Below are 21,225 nucleotides of genomic sequence, written 5' to 3' on the forward strand. Positions count from 1 at the left end.
AAGAGACATCTGAGGTGCATGTACAGTACATATCTAGTAGTGGTGTAATGGATCACATTATGGTTTTTTAATCACGGAGCGAACCATTTTTCGGATCAGCCAAAAAGGTGAGACCAATGTAATTTGCTTTTCATTTATTACAAAATCAGTACTGCAAGACACTTTTGGTTTTAGCAAACAGAACCTAGAACCTGTAATTTTATTCAAAATGAATTGGCTGAATAAAAATGAATTGTAAAATATTCAGTACTGTGGAAAAATTCACTGTTACTACTACTGTTGCTGATAACGCTAAATATATAAATCTAACATTATAATTTGTACAACCCATATTTATTTTTAGTCTCATTTTCAATAAATGATTCAGTTATTCGCTTATAAAACTTCATGTTTCATTGCTAGATTGGTCAATTTTGTTGAATTATTCTGTGGCATATTTTTGATGGCTGGTTGTCGTCATCTATTAGTTAAATCATGTAATTGCTGCCTACAATTTTCATTTTTGCGTACCGTTAAATGTATGCGATGGTGATTTTAATCTTTACCATAAACATCAGTGGTTATATCTAGGCCCACGTGGAATCTGCGCATACAGAATTCTGCAGATTTTTAGCCCATCTTTGATTCTGTTTATTTACTTGTGTAAATGCGTGTAAATTCATATTTATTCAGTTTTTAAATTAATTTCAGTAATATTATTGACTAATAAGAAAATATATGATTTATTTACAATATAGTTTGTAAAGTAATATTTTCTGTCTTTTAGTAGATATATAATATGAGAGTCTTGCTTTGTTTACCAAATAAAGTGGATCTAATTGGATTTTCATTGTAAACATTAAATACAAGTTAAAAAGGTATTACTTTTTATTTCATATATTAAGGTTTTAGTTATGACACTCCCAAAATAATTCCGCATAAATCCGCAGATTTTTACCAAAATTCTGTGCAGAATCAGCAAAAAATGTCCGCAGATTCTGTCCGGCCCTAGTTATATCTAAACTGTAAACTGTTATCCCAGTACTTCGGTGTTATTTGACTGTTTGTAACTAACTCAAAAAACTAAAGCAGCAATCTCTTGCTTGATTTTTGCGTTTTTTTGATTTTAATGCAGTGATTTGAAGGATTAGTAATATGTATATATAGTATGCAAATCGCCATCATTTATAATTTGTTGCGTGGGTGTTGAGATTCGGATCTTTTAATGATTAATCGTGCGGCTTACACTGAATGCGTTAATGCAGGCTAAACAAGTAGTGACAGAAAACACCTTTAATGAAACCCACCACATCCCGAATAACCTACCACAAATTCTTCCGTCATCATTATATTTTACAGAAAAGCCTAAATGCTTTTATACATGTGATTTGAATGACGCAAGAGGCAATCTCTCTGCGATCGTTGCAAATATAGGATTAATCTACCAGTAAAAAAATTTTATTAATCCGTGGGTCACATGTGTTCCGAACCATTGGGTTGTGATTCGTATGAATCACGGATCAACCGTGATCTGTTACACCCCTAATATCTAGTAAAACAATAATGTTTCTTAGCTTGCCACTTCTAGTTGGATCTTTTGTGACAAATGCTCAATGGAACATGGTTAACATTTTAATTGTTCTATTATATTGCTTTTAAGTGCTTTAGAATGCCAGTTTTTTATAATTATTTTCTTACGGTTTTTGAACCTTAATTTTATAGGATAGAGTGCAAACAGGAAATAACGGAGATCAGAGAGGGAGGGAACAGGATTGGCAAAGGACCTCAAGTTGGTAATCGAACTCTTGTCGTCGTGAGCACCTCAGTACTATGTGTCGACACACTAACCACTAGGCTATTGGTGCCAGAGACAAAGATGCCAGGTTTTTGTGTGCATCACTTCTTCTGTATTCAGATCTGTATGTGTAATTACAGCTTTAGGACTTCCAGTTCATATTGACTTGTTGTCTTTCGAAAAGGCCCTGTCTTTATAAACGTCAGGCTTTACTTTGTGAGTCAAATGATTCAGCAAGCTCCCTCAACCCCAAAAGAAATTGATGGTTCACACACTGAGAATTGTTTCAATCCACATTGCTGAATTTTCCAACATATGCCACATGATATGATCTCTCAAGCAAACATGCAATCATGATACAAAGCAAACCCTCAACAAAGGTCTGTAATTTGTCATATGAGCGCCATCTCTCCATTCCAAATACTGTTTAATTATGTTGATATCTGTGGCTTTGCTATGGTGGCCTTCAAAGGTCAGGTATATCCATCTGAGCACTTACAGTTATGTCGTTTTGTAGCATATGATAGTAGGTTCAGTCTTTCTCTTTCTTTTTTTCGTGTGTGAAATTTCCGCCCTTTAATGTGAATGAAACGCTTTTCTCCCCGGTTGTAACAACCAGCTTTTTAATGCAGGATATTTGAAAGCCTCACCGAACAAGGACAGCAGGCACCTGACGATAATTGGCCCATATAAAGCAGAAAAAAAAATCCCCTTTTAGAATCAAAGGCTCCCTGGATGCTGCGATCTGTGCGGAAGCTAATTGTTAGATTCAGGGGCCACGAAAGAGATTTTTTTGAATGGGAGGTGTCGGTCTAAAAAGAACAGAACAGCTGGGTACATCCCTGAGTTCAGCAGCCTCTCTCAGTACTCTCTCTCTCTTCTTGTTCTTTGCTTCATTTGTATGTATTTTTTTATCACTCAAAACCTTTTTTTTTTTAATCCTTTTCTTTTTATATTTTTCCATAATCAGACATTTGCTCATACATTTTTTTTCTCTACGTGATCAAAACTATATTACTTTTGACATAGTTATCATAGTTATCACATGTTATCTGTGTTTGTTTGAATACTCTTAAACTGTGTTGAGAATTGGTTGTTAAGTATGAGTGCTTCTCAGGTAGAGCTGGACACTGCATACTCACTTTGAATGTGAGTCTATTTTGGCTATGAACAGTTGCAAAACCAAATAAGTCACAAAAATTGCACCATTGCTTTTAAATGTGGTTTTAAAATATTACAGAAGGCAATTAGACATATTAAGGTACCTTTAATATTGTGTGTACAGTAGCATGCATAAACATCTGCCTCAAGACTTGAATATTTACTTTATATTTAGTTGTTTCTTAACCACAGAAACTTCTCTTGTGTCCAATGGGGACTGAATCAAGAGTGTGGAATAGTGCACGGTCTCTGGTCGTGATTGGAGGTGGTAATGGCTCTTCATTATGACGGCATGGTAGAGTTTTGTATTATTGTTGCAGTCTTTTATTATGGACCAGTTTGTTCTCTGTCATTTGTTCCCTTCGCAATACCTCTTGGCCCCAGTTTGTCAGCATCTACAAAAGAGTCTGTCAGCTGACCTCTGTGTGGGGGATACTGAAAGAGGTTGTGATGCATTAGTCTGGAGATCCTAAAGAAGAGAAGAACAACTATTGAAGTGCAGCACCCGAAAAGAAGCACTTGTTCCTGCCTTGGTTTTAGTATATTTCAAATGTATCACATGGTATATGTTACTGTGTGTTTTTTTTTTTTTTATAGTTTTACACCAACCCCTCATCCTTACCTTGCGCATCTCCCATCAAAACACTACTGATCATCACTTAATGAGCAAACTTTATTCAAATCAACAGGCAGACAGAATAGCAGGACTTTGTTTAGAGGGTCAATTGTGTCATCTATTTGGAGCAGATGAAGAGAATGGTCCTCTTACCTTCTCCTCTCAAGCACACACACACACACACACACACACACACACACACACACACACACACACACACACACACACACACACACACACACACACACACACACACACACACACACACACACACACACACACACACACACACACACACACTCCTCTTTCTCAAGCCAAATCACATAGTTTGCTTGAACCCAGCTTGGGCTTTTTTCCACACACTTCCACTAAAGTACCCTGTAGAGCGTACAAGGACAGCAGATCAAATGGGAAGATCCAGCTGTAGGTGGGAAAAGAGGGAGTGTGGGGTCAGGTGGAGAGAATGGCGTCCAAGGGACTGCTGTTTACATCAAAAAGATGAGCAGTGCATCTGTCTCAAGCAAACATGTGTGAGCACACTTACGCACGCACAACCTTATGCCATCTTTTTTTGAAGTGGATGTCAGCTTGAATAGGAGACATCAAAGCTGAGGCCTTGTCGTCTTTCACGCTTATGGAGCTACAAAGCCCCACCCCGGAGCTCTTGTCCCGTGGAACTCGGCGGGCTGCTTGAAAGTGGCGCGAGTTGCAACCCTTACTGGAAGAAAACATAGAGACCTTCTCGTACTGAAGGACTAAACACCTCCTCCAGAGCCATTGCGTTTATTCTACTACAAAACCATTGTGCAAGCGCACCTCAGATCGCCCTACTTCACCTCTCTTTTCCGTGCAAATAGTTGCCATTTTAGGGCAACAGGGTGCTGTTGAAAATGAAAGAGGGGAATGTTGCGTACAGTGACCAAGTGAACACATCAAACGCCTCTTGTTTGGCACGGCTCCCCATCTTTCCCACAGTCCCAGGTTGGCCCCAATTTTTTATTTTTTTTTGCAAGGAACATGCTGTTCCCCTACAATTATGCTTGGCGATGATTTTGGGACATTTTAAGTAACGTGTTCAATTCATACAGTTTAATAAGCACTACATGTATTCTAACGTCAAGGCCCAGAGTTCCAACCTATTAGCGTGCATGGCTGTGATTGGTTTTAATATCCGCAGACATCATCTTCAATGGCCTTCTTGGGGATATTTTCTGAGCTGGTTGTCTGGCTCTTATGTGTAAACCTGCACCTTGTGTGTTTGAACGTATGTGGGAACTCATGCGTGGGGTTGTGCTTTACTGGCACAAACTGTGATGTCCACAATACACAAAGTCTGCGGTTTTCAACCGGCCAACTCCTTCCCAGAAGTGACATGCTCTCTGGCCACTTTCCAGAATCTTTCTAGACCATCAGGCTTTAAAGTAAAATGGATCAGGCAGTGTGCCAGAAAGCTCAGTTAGATCATTTTAGTCTGATGTAGCACTTCTGCATGTGTCGAATATTTTGGCAAGCATTAGAAGTAAAATTTTGGTAGGATTAAAGTAATTGATTTGAGAAAATGTCTTGAAAATGTCATATGAAAGCCATGAACTTTAGTTTTGACACGAATGCCAAGTATAGCCAAAAACAGCCTTTCAGAATACAATTTCTTTGTTGTGCAAACAAAGATCCTTTACACATGCACACTAGAATTCAGATTATACATTTTATAGTTCATTTAAACTAGAGGCATGGGAATATTTTAATCCCTTGACTCAAGAGCTGACCAACTTGTGTGTCTGTTGTTGTTGCCATTTCCAGTAGTTTGCTGTAGTTCTATGTCAGTGTTTTCTTGATTTGTATTACCAGTCGGATGACCTTTTTTAATCTGTTACCAGACAATAGAATGCCTTGACAACATATCTGGGAGATAAGTCTGTAAATTCCAGAAAATCACAAGCTTTATTCGAATGCACCACATGAAATTCACAATGTTATCAGCTAACGTTTTTTTAATAAGCAGAAATTCAAACTGTGTCCCTAATGACGTTTGACGGTTGCCGAATTGGTGAAATAAATGACCAAACTACCAAATAAAACCTGTTATGAGTATAACCGCGTTTACTATCAGATTGCTTTCACAATCCAAAATGAATAAAGTAATCCAACATGAGCGCCCAATTGCTCCGCCCCTTTCTCTACGTTAGCAAAGCTGCGGTCGTTGAGTGTGTGAAGTGTCCAACATTACACACTTCATTTTACCGGTTAAAAAAGTGCAAAGTTCATCATCAAGGTAATTAAAGCGCACTTATTCTTTTTAGAGTTTTCAGTGTGAACGCACTCCTTACACTATTTATACCATAAAATGGCGTAGAATAGTGCATAAGTATGCCATTTGGGACGCACCTAAAGTATGGAAGTGGGCATACTAAGCCTCAGGTCTAGACTGTAATTACAAACTTATCTACACACTTCAGCTGGCTGATGTACAATATGAATTCAGTGTTTTAATTATTACAAACTGGGAATTTTTTTTTTTTACTTAGAGTTTTTGTCTTGTTTCTAGTCCAAATATTTAAAAATTCTTAAACCAAGAAGCAATTTCTTTACAAGCAAAAAATTCTGCCTTTTTTCAGAAATCTGCCAATGGAGTAAGCAAAATAATCTTGAATCAAAGCGATAACAAGATTATTTGGTCACGCTTTATTTTGATGGTCCGTTTGTTGGATTTAAGTTACATTGCAATTACATGCTAACTAATTCTCATTAGATTATAAGTAGACTGTTAGGTTGGGGTTTAGGTTAGGGTTAGTGTAAGTTGACACGTACCTGCAAAGTTTCTTATAGTCAGTTAAATGTCTGTTTAAGGAGCAGTGTCAACAGATATTAAGCAGACAGTCTACTAATACTCAAATGGACAATTTTGCTCACATTTGCAGATTATTTTGCTTGTTTTACAGACAAACTCATTTGAGATTGGCATATTGTTTCTGAAAACAAGACAATATATGTTGCTTGTCTAGAAAATGCTTCTTTATTTAAGAATTTTTAGATAGAACAAGACAAAAAATATGAGTAAAGCTTTTTTGTAGTGCGTTAAGTTACGTTTACGCATCGCGTCATGTGTAATTGGACAGACAGATGAATTGTAGCTCAACTAGCTTAACTTGCACGTTTACAGATAAGCTTGCATGTACATGTTCATATAAGCAGTTTTTTTGTACCACCACATAAGGCATATTAGAGCTGTTGCTGCTGATTCCTTCATGATGTTATGCTGAAGCTATCTTTTGGAAGCTAGTTGAATCTATACAAACATTTACGTCAAGTTTTGACTCACTGTTTCTCCTTTAATTTGTGCATGATTTTTTGTTTTCCTTTCGCTGAAAAACCCAGCCTCAACTAGTTCACTTTTAATAACAGTCTCCATAGCATGAGTGCCGTACAACGATATGCTATTTTTGGAAAAGGGTGGTATTTGCGGGTTTACGCTCTGCATGTATGCTGATTACAAGGCAGCTCTGACACACGACACCCTGCTGCATGGTCTGTGGTTCAGCCCAAATATCAGGCACCCATCAGCTGTGGCATGGGGGACACCACCTCTGACTTTTTATAGTCTGGGGTCCCTGCCCCTGAAAACCTCAAGTTTACGTTGGCAACACGGGGCAGCGCATGATGCTAGCGCCTAACCTCATCTAGAACAACCCATTACGTATTGGTTTGGAAATGGAATAGAGTGAATTTTCTTTTCTTGGTTCAGAACGGCAGTATTTCTTGGCAATGTATTGTGCAAAAGACTTATTCGGAGAATAACATTTGCCTCGTTTTTAGTATTTATTTTATTATGCATCAGAAAACAGCACATTTCTCCACAAAATTACTTGGGGTAGCCCAGAAGTGCAGAAGTTTTTTTTTTTTTTTTTGCATTTATCCAAGTTTATTTTTTTGGCTTTTTTATTATGATACAAAGAGAAAATATAGGAAATACTTACACAAGCAAAAGTAGGAAAAAGAAAAATCAGAATGAAGTTTGCATTAATTTTGTCTTGTGCATTAAGCACAACTATTAATTTTATATGTTGTAAATGGACCAAAAACATTCCAACTCTAACCTGTATTTTCTTGTTGTATTTTCAAAAGAAAAAAATATTATATATGGTAATTATATTATTATAATGCTATATTGTATTGTTAATGGTTGATATATTGCTAAAAAATAATTTTAATGGTGGCCTTGAAATATGGCACAGAACTTTATGGGTTTAGTGTGGTGTACACTACCTGACAAAAGTCTTGTTGTCGATCCCAGTTGTTAGAGCAACAAAAAATAACTTGACTTCTAGTTGATCACTTGGAAAAGTGGCAGAAGGTAGATTTTTCAGATTTGTCTGATCATCCTCTGTTGAGCTGCATCCCAATCATCACAAATACTGCAGAAGACCTATTGGAACCTGCATGGACCCAAGACTTTTATAGAAATCAGTCAAGTTTGGTGAAGGAAAAATCATGGTTTGGGGTTACATTCAGTATGGGGGTGTGCGAGAGATCTGCAGAGTGGATGGCAACATCAACAGCCTGAGGTATCAAGACATTTGTGCTGCCCATTACATTACAAACCACAGGAGAGGGCAAATTCTTCAGCAGGATAGCGGACTTTCTTGTAATTTAGCTTCCACATCAAAAGTTCATAAAAGCAAAGAAGGTCAAAGTGCTCCAGGATTGGCCAGCCCAGTCACATGATATTAACATTATTGAGCATGTCTAGAGTAAGATGGAGGCGTTGCCAACTAATTATTATTAAAGGTGCAGTATGTAAGTTTGACACCCAGTGATTGAACTAGGTATAACATTCCTGGATCAAAACAAAAGCAAGTGCAGGTTGCCAGATTGAGGAGTGAGTGAGACGGATGCTTTTTCTTGCAGCTGAACAACAGGATAAACTGTGATCACCTCAGGTAAACCTCATGTGCTTTATTCAGTGTTAAATGCTAATGATGTGCGTTTGAATGCCATTTCACATTAAATTTTTGCCATACTACTAAAAGCAGTAGCAGATAGTTCACCTCAGATCTTGAAAATAAAATAAACCATTGAAATTGAACTTTAGAACTGTGACTCAGTACAAACCAACACTTATCAGTGATTCAACATCTACATTTAATAATGTTAAAGAGGGTTAATATGTGTTAAATCTTACCATTTTTTGAGTGAGTGCATATTCTGTGCTTCTGAAAAATCTTGATGAACTCTGGGAGTACTGCAAGAATGCTTTCTTTGCCATTTCAGATTACTTTGTTAATAAATGATTTGAGTCATTGCAGAGATGTGTGGATGCAGTCGTACAAGCTCATGGGAACACAATATTAATTCTTTTTCCACTGCACCATGACTTTATAATCTATACTGTACATTATTTTTTGTTAAGTGGCAAGACTTCTGTATAAGCAAAGTAAGACCTTACTGTGCTAATTAAATAGTTAAAAATCAAGGCATGATCATATTTTATTTTGCTAAAATAAGCATAATCTAGAGGCCTTTGCCTTTCATATAAGCCACTTCTGCTACCAAATGATCAACTAGAAGTCAAGTTACTATTTGCTGTTCCTAAAACTTGGATAGACGACAGGACTTTTTAGTGTAGTTTAGTGTTTTTCCTGGAAAAAAGAAGTTTTGAAAATTGACTTAAAATTGACTAAAAATACAAAAAGTTAATTGCAAAATGGTGTCTAATAGAGTTTCCAGACATATTCAGACATCTATAATTATGTAAATTGTAATTATAATGATACACAGTGTTATCAATTTACAGTTTTTTGATTAAAAAAAGTAGTCAGTAACAGTAGTATACCCTGTTCAAAATTGTGTGTGTGTATGTATATATGTATGTATATATGTATGTATGTGTATGTCTATATATAAATATATATATATATATATATATATATATATATATATATATATATATATATATATATATATATATATATATATATATATATATATATATATCTCTATATATATATATATATATATATATATATATATCGGAAGTGTGTAATTTGCTTACTTATTTAGTCCATTCCTCAGCATGTGTGGAGTTTGTATGGAAAGAACAGTGTATGCATTGTGATAAAAATCTCCTGTTGAGCTGCAGTGGGAAAAAATTGAATGACATTAAGCGTACGTAAATAGTGACAGAATAGTAATTTTTGATTGAACAAACTCTTTTTGAATCTGATGGGAAGTGATGCATTTGTCCTTACAGTCTGAGGTGCACATGCTTTATCGCTGTATTCAGCTCGGCCCTTTCCAGCCAGCTAACAAAACATCAGAAATAGACCTACAGCATTGCCTGTAAACACTGTAATCAGTGTCTCCCTCTACAGATATTTGTAGCGATAACATTCTGCCTCGCTCTTTTTTTGGAGACTGTGTTTTCTGACTTGTGTTTTGTCCTCTTTATCCTACCTCACATCTTGTCCTCATTTCTTCTTCTCCGCTATGAAGTGTATATCTGACGCTACGCTCCACCGAAAAGATTGTACAAGTCTATATCCGTCTGTGCCAGTTCCTATTCATTCTCTTTTTATTCTTTGAACGTCCACGCTGTCCCGATTCTCCCAGATGGTTAGGATAAGGGACACCTGCCATGCTCACAATCACCTGTTTTGGCTCCTTTGGGATAAGCCTGTTGCTGGAGCACCGCCTTAGCTGTTTGAAGACAACTTGAACAATATGTTTAGAAGACAAAGCAAAGCACTTTCAGCACATATCACCTTTAAAATAGGTAGTACAAAGAAGCACTTATATTCTGTGTGTGGAAAGGTAAAAACACCTTTTTAGTTTGGGATTTTATCAGTAGATTTTGGGCAGTAAAACATTTGTATTATCAGTAATATTTATCTGTGTTTAACCAGGGTTGTGTCTAAAACCTTCATTACCCAAACAGGTTGATCACCTTTCACCAATGATTGTCAGGTTTTAACAGGGCCGTGGCCTCATCAGTAGATTAGGAGCTCATTAAAGTTGTCATTAACCCAGATTTGATCTCTGCCATGTCAGATTTGATTTGTGGATTATTTGAGGTTCCTCATTTTTATTGCTGCATTGTTTTTTTTTGTCTGTTCAGGATGTCAGAGGCCAGTGGGTCTGTCACGGGGCAAGGCCAAAGTTTGCGCTTACAGCGGCTGGTACTACTGCACAAGTTGTCACCAGGACAACCTCTTCCTCATACCTGCCCGTCTGTTGCACAACTGGGACACTAATAAACACAAGGTATGTGTGCAGATCTGTATACCCAAACCATTTCTCCAAGTTTCTTTGCGTGTTCAGAGTACAAAAGCTAAATTTGTGCATATTTGAATAGAATGTGAGCATATTTTATTGTACTTAAGTGTGAACAGCAAAAAAAAAAAATCACATGAAAGGCCAGAAAGTCCATTTTTAGCTGCATTTAAATCAAATTAGATTTACTTCACACCATGTAAATGTAAACACACCGTATTTTGTGATTGTTGTCCTTAATGTCTTTGAAGATGAAACTTCATGCAAGGTTGTTGTTGTGATTTAAGGGTCTGTTTACACAACATTTTTAGCCAGAAACATTCAACTATTTAGTTTTTTTTACTAAAAATTAGTTTTGGTTTACTAAAACTAAAAATGTTTAGTCTGTTTATAAGTCAACTTTGTGTTCACATAAATTTGAAAACGAATTTCAAAGTGGAAGATTTTGAAAATATCACCACTGTCATTTCTGTGCAAACAAAGAAAAACACTCTCTTTGATAATTATTATGGCTGGAAGGACATCCGCTGCGTAAAACTTATGCTGGGATAGTTGGCGGTTCATTCTGCTGTGGTGACCCCTGGTAAATAAGTGACTAAGACGAAGGAAAATGAATGGATGAATGAAATTAATGGCATCATGCATGTGCATAGTTTGCATCTAGGGGAGTGAAGATTAAAAGGAAGCAGAAAAATACACAACATTGCCGGTATACATAGTGTTTCCTAACTAAATAGTAAAATTGAGCAAAATATGGAATTTCTTCATATCACAACCAAATGCAGAGACGCGCACTGTAAATCTTACACAAGTGCTGAACCATCGATGGCACATTGTCAGTTCCCTACAGGTAGTATTTAATAACAAGTTGAGATCGCTAAATACTGGCCTGGCAAACATCACTTTGAAAATGTTATATATATATATAGGGATATCCCGATCAGGTTTTTTTGCCCTCGAGTTCGAGTCATTTGATTTTGATTATCTACCGATACCGAAACCCAATCCAATACTAAAGAAGAGCGAAGAAACCGATCTAGAGTGTTCCTTGTTTTTTTTTTATTTAACTCATTTTAATATTCAACAACTCTGTTAACAAACAGAGCACTTCTGTGTGGTAGCTTGAACAATCAAGTAATAAATAACATCAATTCTTCACTTTTGGACTTTAGTGCAACAGTAAATATAAAAAAATATCTAATATAAAAACAAAAAGCACTTCAACTTAAAATACCTGGCAGGCAATCCCAAGTTTACATATCTCACAGTTTGCTATGGCAATATTGTCGTCAACATCTTTATAATACTATTATAATAATAATATTACTATTATATTATAGTATTATATTTATAATTATATTAATACTATTATAATATTATATATATATATATATATATATATATATATATATATATATATATATATATATATATATATATATATAGTCCTGATCGGGAGGTAACATGCAATTCCGATCAAGTCTGAAACCTCATGATTGGGCCAGATTTCCAATCATGTAATTGGATCTGGACATATCTAGTTATGTTGAAGTGAAACTTTTCCAAAACTAAAGAAAAAACTGCTGTTTTTGGCTACATTGTTGTTGCGTAAAAATAGTCTAATAAATGCAGTATAATACACTCTGAAGTTTAAGACTGAATAAGGCTGTTCATATCAGCTTCCTTTGTTTCTGCTACTTCCTCATTAAACATAATAATCCAGCACAATGGCCACATGTTGTCATATTCACATACACTGTATTGCAATCCTTGTTCCTGCTGTTGTTGTTTTTACCGTAGGCATACCAATGAAACATTTTCCATTAAACGAAAGAGCACCACAGGACACACAGTTCAGATCTGAACAGGTGATGGTTTGGACAATCTGTCATTTAGATTCCAATCAGATACTCAAATAATCATTGCTTTGATTGACAGTGTAATGTAGCTTGATGAGTTCAGAAATCAATTTTTGCACCAATCATATAATCAAACCAAGAAAAAGCTGAGAGTAGCTTTGGTGAGTGATGATAACACTGCTTCTGTGGCTCAGGTGTCGAAACAAGCAAAGGAGTTTCTGGAGTTTGTTTATGAGGAGCCTCTACTGGACGTCCAGCAGTTGAACCCATGTCTGTATGAGCATTGCGAGCCCTTGGCGGCTGTTCTCAAACTGAGACAGCAACTCCAGTCTCTCAGGGCCTACCTCTTCAGCTGCCGGGCCACAGTTGCAGAAGATCTGCGGCGCAGGTGAGCCATCCCAAAATGGATAAATGTGTTGGGTTATTGGGTCCTAATCAGTAATAATTTTTTTTTTGTATTATTTTAGTTCCATTTTCAATGTATTTTTTTTATTGTACAAATTTTTCAAAAACAAATGATTTCATACTTTTTGTCTTAAACTTACTTTAAAGGTCTCGTGAAAATAAAATAAACATTTTTAGCTGCTAGTTTTAGGGTGGACTCACACTATGCTATCCGAACCATGCCCAGGCGTGTTTCCCAGTTTGTTTGACAAATGTGAGTACTCCGAATCGTTCCCAGGTGCAAGTCAGTTGGCTGGTCCTGGCCCGGTTGGAAGAGGTGTGCCAGATGTTGGAAGCCCAGTTCGGTTATGCTTTGGCATGGTACCCTTGTAATCTCAAACAACTAAAAATAATACAAAACGATATAACTAAAGCAATCTCTACTGTGCTGAGCGAGAGCACTTCTCTGTTCAGTTTAACAGCAGTCGCATCATCGATGATGTAAGCGTGCTCCAGTTCGGAAGGCTAATTCCAGTGTGAGTACAGGCCATTGGGGGAGAGGGGAGGGAGGACAAGTTTTTTTTTTTTTTTTTTTTCACTTTCGTCAATAGGTGAAGTTTGTTCCTCGCCACTGGCTTGCTGCGCATCGATGGATTTGCTCTTCAGTGTTTCTGCTTCCAGCAGTGAAATTCAAACCACACTTTACTGAACTAAACTGAACTTTAACTCTGAAAACTGGGCTAACAGTTTCAATTTACTAGAACTTCTATGTTAAGCTGCTTTGACACAATCTACATAGTAAAAGCGCTATAGAAATAAACTAATTAATAATAAATAAAGAATTTTTTACATCCCCCTCATACTTCAGTTTCTCATCAAATCTTGACCAATCCAAATGCTCTTTAGTATCTGTCATGCCCCACCCCCTTCAAGACGCTTCTTATTTGCTTTTCAGTTGATGTGCTTGATCTCAAGCACTCTCACAGGCAGAGCTGTGATTAAAAACCAAATGCTATTGGCTGTTTTTATAGAGGGGAGGAGCTACTCTATGTCCCACCATCTCTTCATTTTTTAGTTGAGAATGTCATACATCGAATAAAAACTGCACATTTCGAAGCACTTCACATGAATTTTAACTTTCTACTTAAAACAACTCAGTAATCCACGAAGGCTTAAATACTTGTAGAGTTGTCTGGAAGAAAGATGAGTCAAACTGGTCTTTAGAGCAATGTAAAATAGATTTTACATTCCTTTTAAAAATAGGTTGCAATTACTTGAATCATGTGCATATTTAAAAAAAAAAGCTGTGGGAGTCTGCATATAACCATATATGTGGTTCTTCCATTTTAACAACCCATGCGAGAGATTATTTTGTTGTTAGTGACATCAAAACAGTTGGCGGAGTCGGTCAGATAAGCTCAAGTTCAGAAATACATCATTGATATCAGTGCTGGAGTGTATAAATATTTCCTAGTTGTAGTAGTCCTGTGATTCCGATAGCAGTGTTTGATTTAGGCTCGCAGGGATTTTCCCTCTATATTCGCTGTCCCCATTTGTTATATAGTACTGGAAGTGGATAAATTCTAAAACTATTTATTTTTGTTTCAATAATAAATTCCTACAAGTAATGGCTACACTATATTCATGATGGTAACATCTGCACTCTCCATTTGATGTAGGCTACGTTACAGTGATAAATATTTGTGAAGTCTTGCAAGGCACATAAAGTAGTGCTTGTCTGCTGGTCAAATCTGGTTTGTTGCTCTTCCAATGTGTACAGCAGCTTAGCTGTAATATAGACATACTGTATGTATTTACAGAAGTATGTAGCAATGACAGTTTTTGAATGCTATATTAAAGAATGGCAGTTGCTGGGAATGAGATCCTCAAGTAGGTCTTAAGTTTACTCCTAAGGACCAAGTTCAGCGGGAATGTGAAGAAGCTGTGTTTATGCAGAGTTTTCCGCACTAAAAGGCTTGTCTGTGTGATGAATGCTTCATGCTCTTTAAAGGGTCAGTGTGTAGACCGGTATTGCGCTAAGAAGCCCTAAACATTCACACCATGAGGGACGAAAGCATGTACGGCTCTGTCATGAAATATCACATAATGGAAAGCTACCAGAATCTTTTCTGCAACAAATGGCTTTCCTCCTTTTTATATTAACAGTTAATCTGCAGAGAGGGATAACTGGATTTTGGGTTAAGTGGCCGAGTTCCTAAAAATACCAAAAATGTAATGTAAATTGTGACCTTTTATTCACCCTCAAAGCGTCTACACTACTATATAACAGTACAGACCTACAGAAAAATGTCTTGCAGAGTGCGTCTTAGTCTAATGAAAAATATTAGTTTACTTTAATGTTTGTTAATGTAAATTAGCGGTGCTTTTAGGTGTTTTTCAAGTTGCGGTTTCAGTTAGGTTTGGTATATGATGTGTTTGGTAAAAAAAAAAAAAAAAAAACGGGACACTGTCAAATAAAAATAAAGAAAGCAAAAGCTCAAATGGATACAATATAGCAAAGGTGCTGTTAAAATAAACAGAGCTTTTCAGTGTTGGCAAAACGGAATATATTTTAAACATATTTTTGTCTCTCTTTCTTTTCATTAAACAATAGTATTTGTATTGCTTAAAGGTGATATAATAACTGAGCTACTTCTGTTCAGAAGTAGATGAAGCTGAGAGAAATGCAAAGGCATGATTGTCTAAAATTAACTTGAGCTCTGCAGCTAAACTTCCTGACAGCAGAAATGTGTTGAAACTTATGCTTTTAATGTTGTGCAGAGATTTGGTAGAAAAAGAGGACGTATGTATGGGTGCGGCCAGTGGAGGACTGGAGAATGATTGACAAGTGATGAATTCCACTAAACTCCACCTGTTAAAATCAGCTGCCTATAAAAGTTGAAGTCAGGAAATGAAATTGGTAGCGCACCTACTGAATGTAACTTTTGCATTGCATTGAGGATAACAGAATCTGTGAATCGAATTATTCATTTGTATCCTATAAATTACTAGTATTTTTGACATTGAAGAAAAACCTCTCCTGACCTGATTAATTATTCCAACATCAGGTATCAGGTAACAGAGGTTTTTAGGTACAGAAACTGAATGATGTAATCCAATATAACATTGCATTGTGTATATAATCTTTACTGTATTAAAAAATAACAATATTGAGCTATAGCTATTTATAAGTTGGCCTGCACAATATATCATTTCAGCATTGATATTGCAATGTGCGTATTGGCAATTGTCACATCGCATGATCAATGTTGAATTCACATTCATTTGAATTCATTTGTTTGTTTTTAGGGCCTGTGACTGTGCAAGCATTTCAAGTCAGTTAAAAGCATTCAGGCTTAAGAAAACGTTTGTAACAATATATGTTTACGGTTTACGATTAAGTGTATTTATGTACATATAGAGTGAAGACTATACATTTTTTTTTAATTTGGTTATTCAATTAGTGCAGGGGTAGGGAACCTATGGCTCGGAAGCCACATGTGGCTCTTTGATCAAAAATATGTGGCTCTCCAGCTGTCTCCCTTCAATAAAAAATTTAAACTGTCACTAAAAATCAGTTTCCTGTTGAAAATAAAAATAATATTACCTTTTATTGTATATTTTTACAGCAAAATGAATAAGAATAAAAGGACGTTTCAACCAATGCGTGTGTGCGGTGCTATGGATTAACTTGAATCGTGACTCCAATAAAGGGCATGCCACTTACATTTCTATGGTAACCTTGCGCCATAAAATTCAAACAATGTTCATGAGTGGTGAAATGAAAGAAATTCTATAAATTGTCCTTTATTAATAAATGGGATGTTTATGTGATGCTACATATATATCCCTAATGGCTCTTTAAAAAAATGCAATTGCCTAAAAAATCCGAAATGGCTCTTTGCTGAAAAAGGGGTTCTGACCCCTGAATTAGTGTATCTGAATATTGCTAGACTGCCAAAATCATAAACAACTTTCTATTTTATTTATGTCTTTTAATGTCAGTGCTAGTAATTGGTTTATTATATGTTATGCTGATGTGGACCCCTACAAAATGTATCTGAAATTATGAATTATGTTCAAATATAGCAATTCATTTCATCTGGTGTAATTATACTCAATATTACAATATGTATTGTAGAAAACACTGCATTGTCGATTTTTCCCAATATCGGATGGCCCTAGTTCGAATGCCTAACCGATTGAATACTTCTTAAGATATACAGTTGAAGTCAGAATTATTAGCCCCCCTGTGAATTTTCTTTTTCTTTTTTTTTTTTTAATATTTCCCAAATGATGTTCAACAGAGCAAGGACATTTTCACAGTATGTCTGATAATTTTTTTTCTTTTGGAGAAAGTCTTATTTGTTTTATTTCAGCTAGAATAAAAGCTTTTAAAAACATTTTAAGGTCAAAATTATTAGCCCCTTTAAGCTATATTTTTTTTCGATAGTCTACAAAACAAACTATCATTATACAATAACTTGTCTAATTACCCTTAGCTGCCTAGTTAACCTAATTAACCTAGTTAAATGTCACTTTAAGCTTTATAGAAGTGCCTTGAAAAATATCTAGTAAAATATTTACTGTCATCATGGCAAAGATAAAATAAATCAGTTAATAGAAATGAGTTATTAAAACTATTATATTTAGAAATGTATTGAAAAAAATCTTCTCTCCGTTAAACAGAAATTGGGGAGAAAAATAAACAGGGTGGCTAATAATTCAGAGGGGCTAATAACTCTGACTTCAACTGTATATAAAGAGAGAGAGTGTCCAGTCCTTGTCGGCAGGGCCCTGTTAGAAAGAATTATATATAAATGTATTATTCTTTCTAAGAGGGCTCTGCAGTTTTTTCTCTCTTAGTGCCTATGAAACCCATCCCCAGGCTAACAATGAGCTCTTTTCATGGTGAAAAATATTCCATCTTATTCTTTTTTGTTATTAAAATCAGGTATGCCACGGCAAAAACACATTCAAAAATAAATAAATAAATAAACAAACTTCAGATGTTGACTTAATGGCGTTGCTAATGCACTCTTAGCTGCACATTGAGAACACTGTTTGTTGTTTGAATCACTGAATTATTGAATGGGCCAGTAGCCTTTTCTATGTATTGGCTCCTTTGAACTCCATGGTGACGTAGAAGCGGGATGGCCGTTTGAAGTGCAGACATGAGGGCTCTAGCAAAGGGAACCTTAGCTTGAACTGAGTATCCTCTCGGAGGTTCATCTTTTTGGAGCGCTCCCAGCTGCCTTCTGAGCGCTGACTTTATCTGGGCCGCTGTGTTTACGGGGCACTGCAGAGGTGACCCTAGCAGGAGGCAGTTCTCGAGGGCTAATGTTTACGGCCAGGCTATTAGCAGGCATCAGGCTAATGCTTCGCTTTTCTAAACAGTGTAGGATTGATGAGGGCGGTGGCGCTAAAATATTACCTTAGCCATTCATCGGCCGGCCTGGACACTCCTCTGTGGTTATGAAGATCCCGTGAGTGTTTACACTGGGGTGTAGTGAAAAGGGGAGAAAGCTGTCACTATCCACACTGTTCAACTTGATCTAATGCACCTCACTGATCCACAGGGCCATCCAGACACACACTTACTACCTTAGTCTGCACTTTTCATTTGTTATTCCACGTGTCCTGGGTGGGGAAACCAGTTTTGGTTGGCTTTACAGTACTTTAACACAACTACTGGAGCCATAGTGTGAATGAAATGGTGCTCAATGAAACCCAAATTCGATTTCCTCGCTGTCTACTTCCTATGCTTTCCCGTCAGTGTTAATTTCGTTGATGAAAAATTTTGGTCATAATTTACATGACGAACAAGTTTAAAATATTTAACGTTAATGCCTTGACTGTGTAACTTACTGGTTAAAAAGACAGTACCACGTTACAATAAAGGGTTTGCTAAATAATTAACTAACAAACTAACATGACTAACAAAATCCTGCTTTTTCTGATGGCTACTATTCCTACATGTATATTGACTGCAGACACATAATTTTACATATTACTTATGATATAAATAAACAATGCATATCTAATTTTTGGTCTTTAATGGAAAAGCTATATTCCATATATTAATGAGACTGTTTTATTTAATTTTATGTTAGAATATTTTGTATAAATACATGTATACAATACTGTAATTAAGTGAAGTTTCACAAACTAATTTCGAGAGGAGCACGTGATATGATCGATTACTGCTGGTCCTTATTGCTAATCATTAGCTAGCCGATTGGATCATTCCAAAATTACTATAAATATCCTGCCTAAACTTCATTCCCAATCTTCGTTTTGGACCCCCCCCCCCCCTCTTTTTTAAGATTTAATATTAATATTATGGTTCTTCTGAGTGTGACAGTTTAGGTTCAGTTTAAAACACAATTCAGATTTTTTTTATTATAATGTGTTAAAAAAGTGTCATGTTGGGGGCGTGTCCACAGTTCGCTGATTTAGGGGTGTGTTGCTTCACATGTAGATTAGTTTCGGCTTCCCGCCAACGTAACAAGGGGGCGGGGCCATGAGCTCACCCGCTCTGCATTTGCAACAGAGTCTGACAGGCAGACGGAAAAGGAGAGAGAGGATCACCATTCAGTCGTACATGTACGACTCTGACACAGGCCAAGCAGAGAGTACAAAATCATTTGTGTCTTTGTACAGTTTTACAGCCAACTGTGTGCTAGTTTCAAGTGCCGAGCTTGTACACAGAACTTATAACCACGCACACTGAATTAACTTTGACTGAGGCACCGGATGCGCCGCTCGAAGCCGCGACACGGCACACCAGACACTCTCTGTGGCGCACCAGAAGCATGAAGTGTCCCGAATCTTCGCGCCACGCATTTTTGAATTCTAAACATAGGTTTCTGCAGCGGTCCGCGGCGCCCAGCTGTCGACTTGAGTGTACCCTGATAGAAACCTATGTTTAGAATTCTAAAACGCATGCTAGTTAAGATCACAGGGAGCTTCTGGGATCGCGAGAAATGCAAACGGCTGAAGTATAAGGTAGACTCAATGAGAAGTACACATGTTTGCAAACCTACCTAAAGATACAACCAATAATTCCGATTAGAGCGATAATGTGGAGAATATTGCTCTTGTGTTGAGCCCAAGGAGCCTTGCATCTAAAAATAGAGCTAGGGTGTTACTTTAGTGATATTGCTTCGACTCACGCTGAAAATGGCGGACGTGAATTAACAAACTGAGGATATGATGACGCGCCTGTCAGTCAATATTGGTGGGTGGGGGACCGCTCTCCTACATCAAGTAGCGGTCGATTTGAAAACAGCTCCAATTGGTCCACCGTTTTTTATGTTGTTAAATTGAAAAAAAAAGCACTGGGTGTGCTTATATCACCCCAATATGACAGTCTATACACCATACATGCACATATGTCTGTCCAAACAGCTTGAAAAGTAGATTTTTTACCATAGGTGCCCTTTAAATGAGTAAATTTTACACTATATTTTCATTTAGTCATTTAGCAGATGCTTTTATCCAAAGTGACTTACAGTTAAGGAGACATTCTTGTAAATCAACACCAAGAGGCAGTACACACAGGAAGTGCTAATTATACAAAGGAAAGGATATTATAACAACCCCTTTTGAAAATTAAAATTTTGATCTATTTTGGTGAATATAACCAATATATTTTGGTGCATTTAAACTAAACAGTTTTATTGAACAGTTATGTACAGTACATTAAAATATACTAAGAGTTTAGTCACCCAATATATATATATATATATAAAAAGAGTTTAGTCACCCAACATCTTTAGGAATAGAGAGAAAATGCATCTAAATTCAAACAAGTTATTGCAAAACCTTTAATTTTTATTATATATTTTGGATTGATCATACATTTTTTAGTTAAATTAGTAACAGATTTGGCTTTGGTACTGATTAATCTAATGTATATACACACAAATGTATTATTGTAAAGCATCCTATAGAAAATATAAATTTAAAACCGAGATCTGTGAGGGGTGTACTCATTTATGCTGAGCACTATATATGAGCAATATCACATGAGTAGCAGTGCGATATGGCTCTCTATCCCCAGCCATATCTAATGCCTTAGTGCCCCAGCAGTGCTGATATACATCAATATTGCACTGCTACTCATGTTACATTGCGTTTATACAACAGTTAGATGGAAAAAT

At 36.5% G+C, this 21,225-nt stretch overlaps 1 protein-coding gene across 1 annotated transcript in view; it reads left to right on the forward strand.

Annotated features, from left to right (window-relative positions):
- Positions 1-21,225, forward strand: part of plekhm3 (pleckstrin homology domain containing, family M, member 3) — a 63,146-nt gene that overhangs the window by 17,461 nt on the left and 24,460 nt on the right. The window contains exons 4-5 of the mRNA XM_056465408.1: positions 10,663-10,808; positions 12,871-13,064. Of these exons, the coding sequence (XP_056321383.1) occupies positions 10,663-10,808; positions 12,871-13,064 (340 nt within the window). The remainder of the gene's footprint in view (positions 1-10,662; positions 10,809-12,870; positions 13,065-21,225) is intronic.

Source organism: Danio aesculapii, chromosome 9 (genome assembly GCF_903798145.1).
Source record: "Danio aesculapii chromosome 9, fDanAes4.1, whole genome shotgun sequence".
NCBI classification, from domain to species: Eukaryota; Metazoa; Chordata; class Actinopteri; order Cypriniformes; family Danionidae; genus Danio; species Danio aesculapii.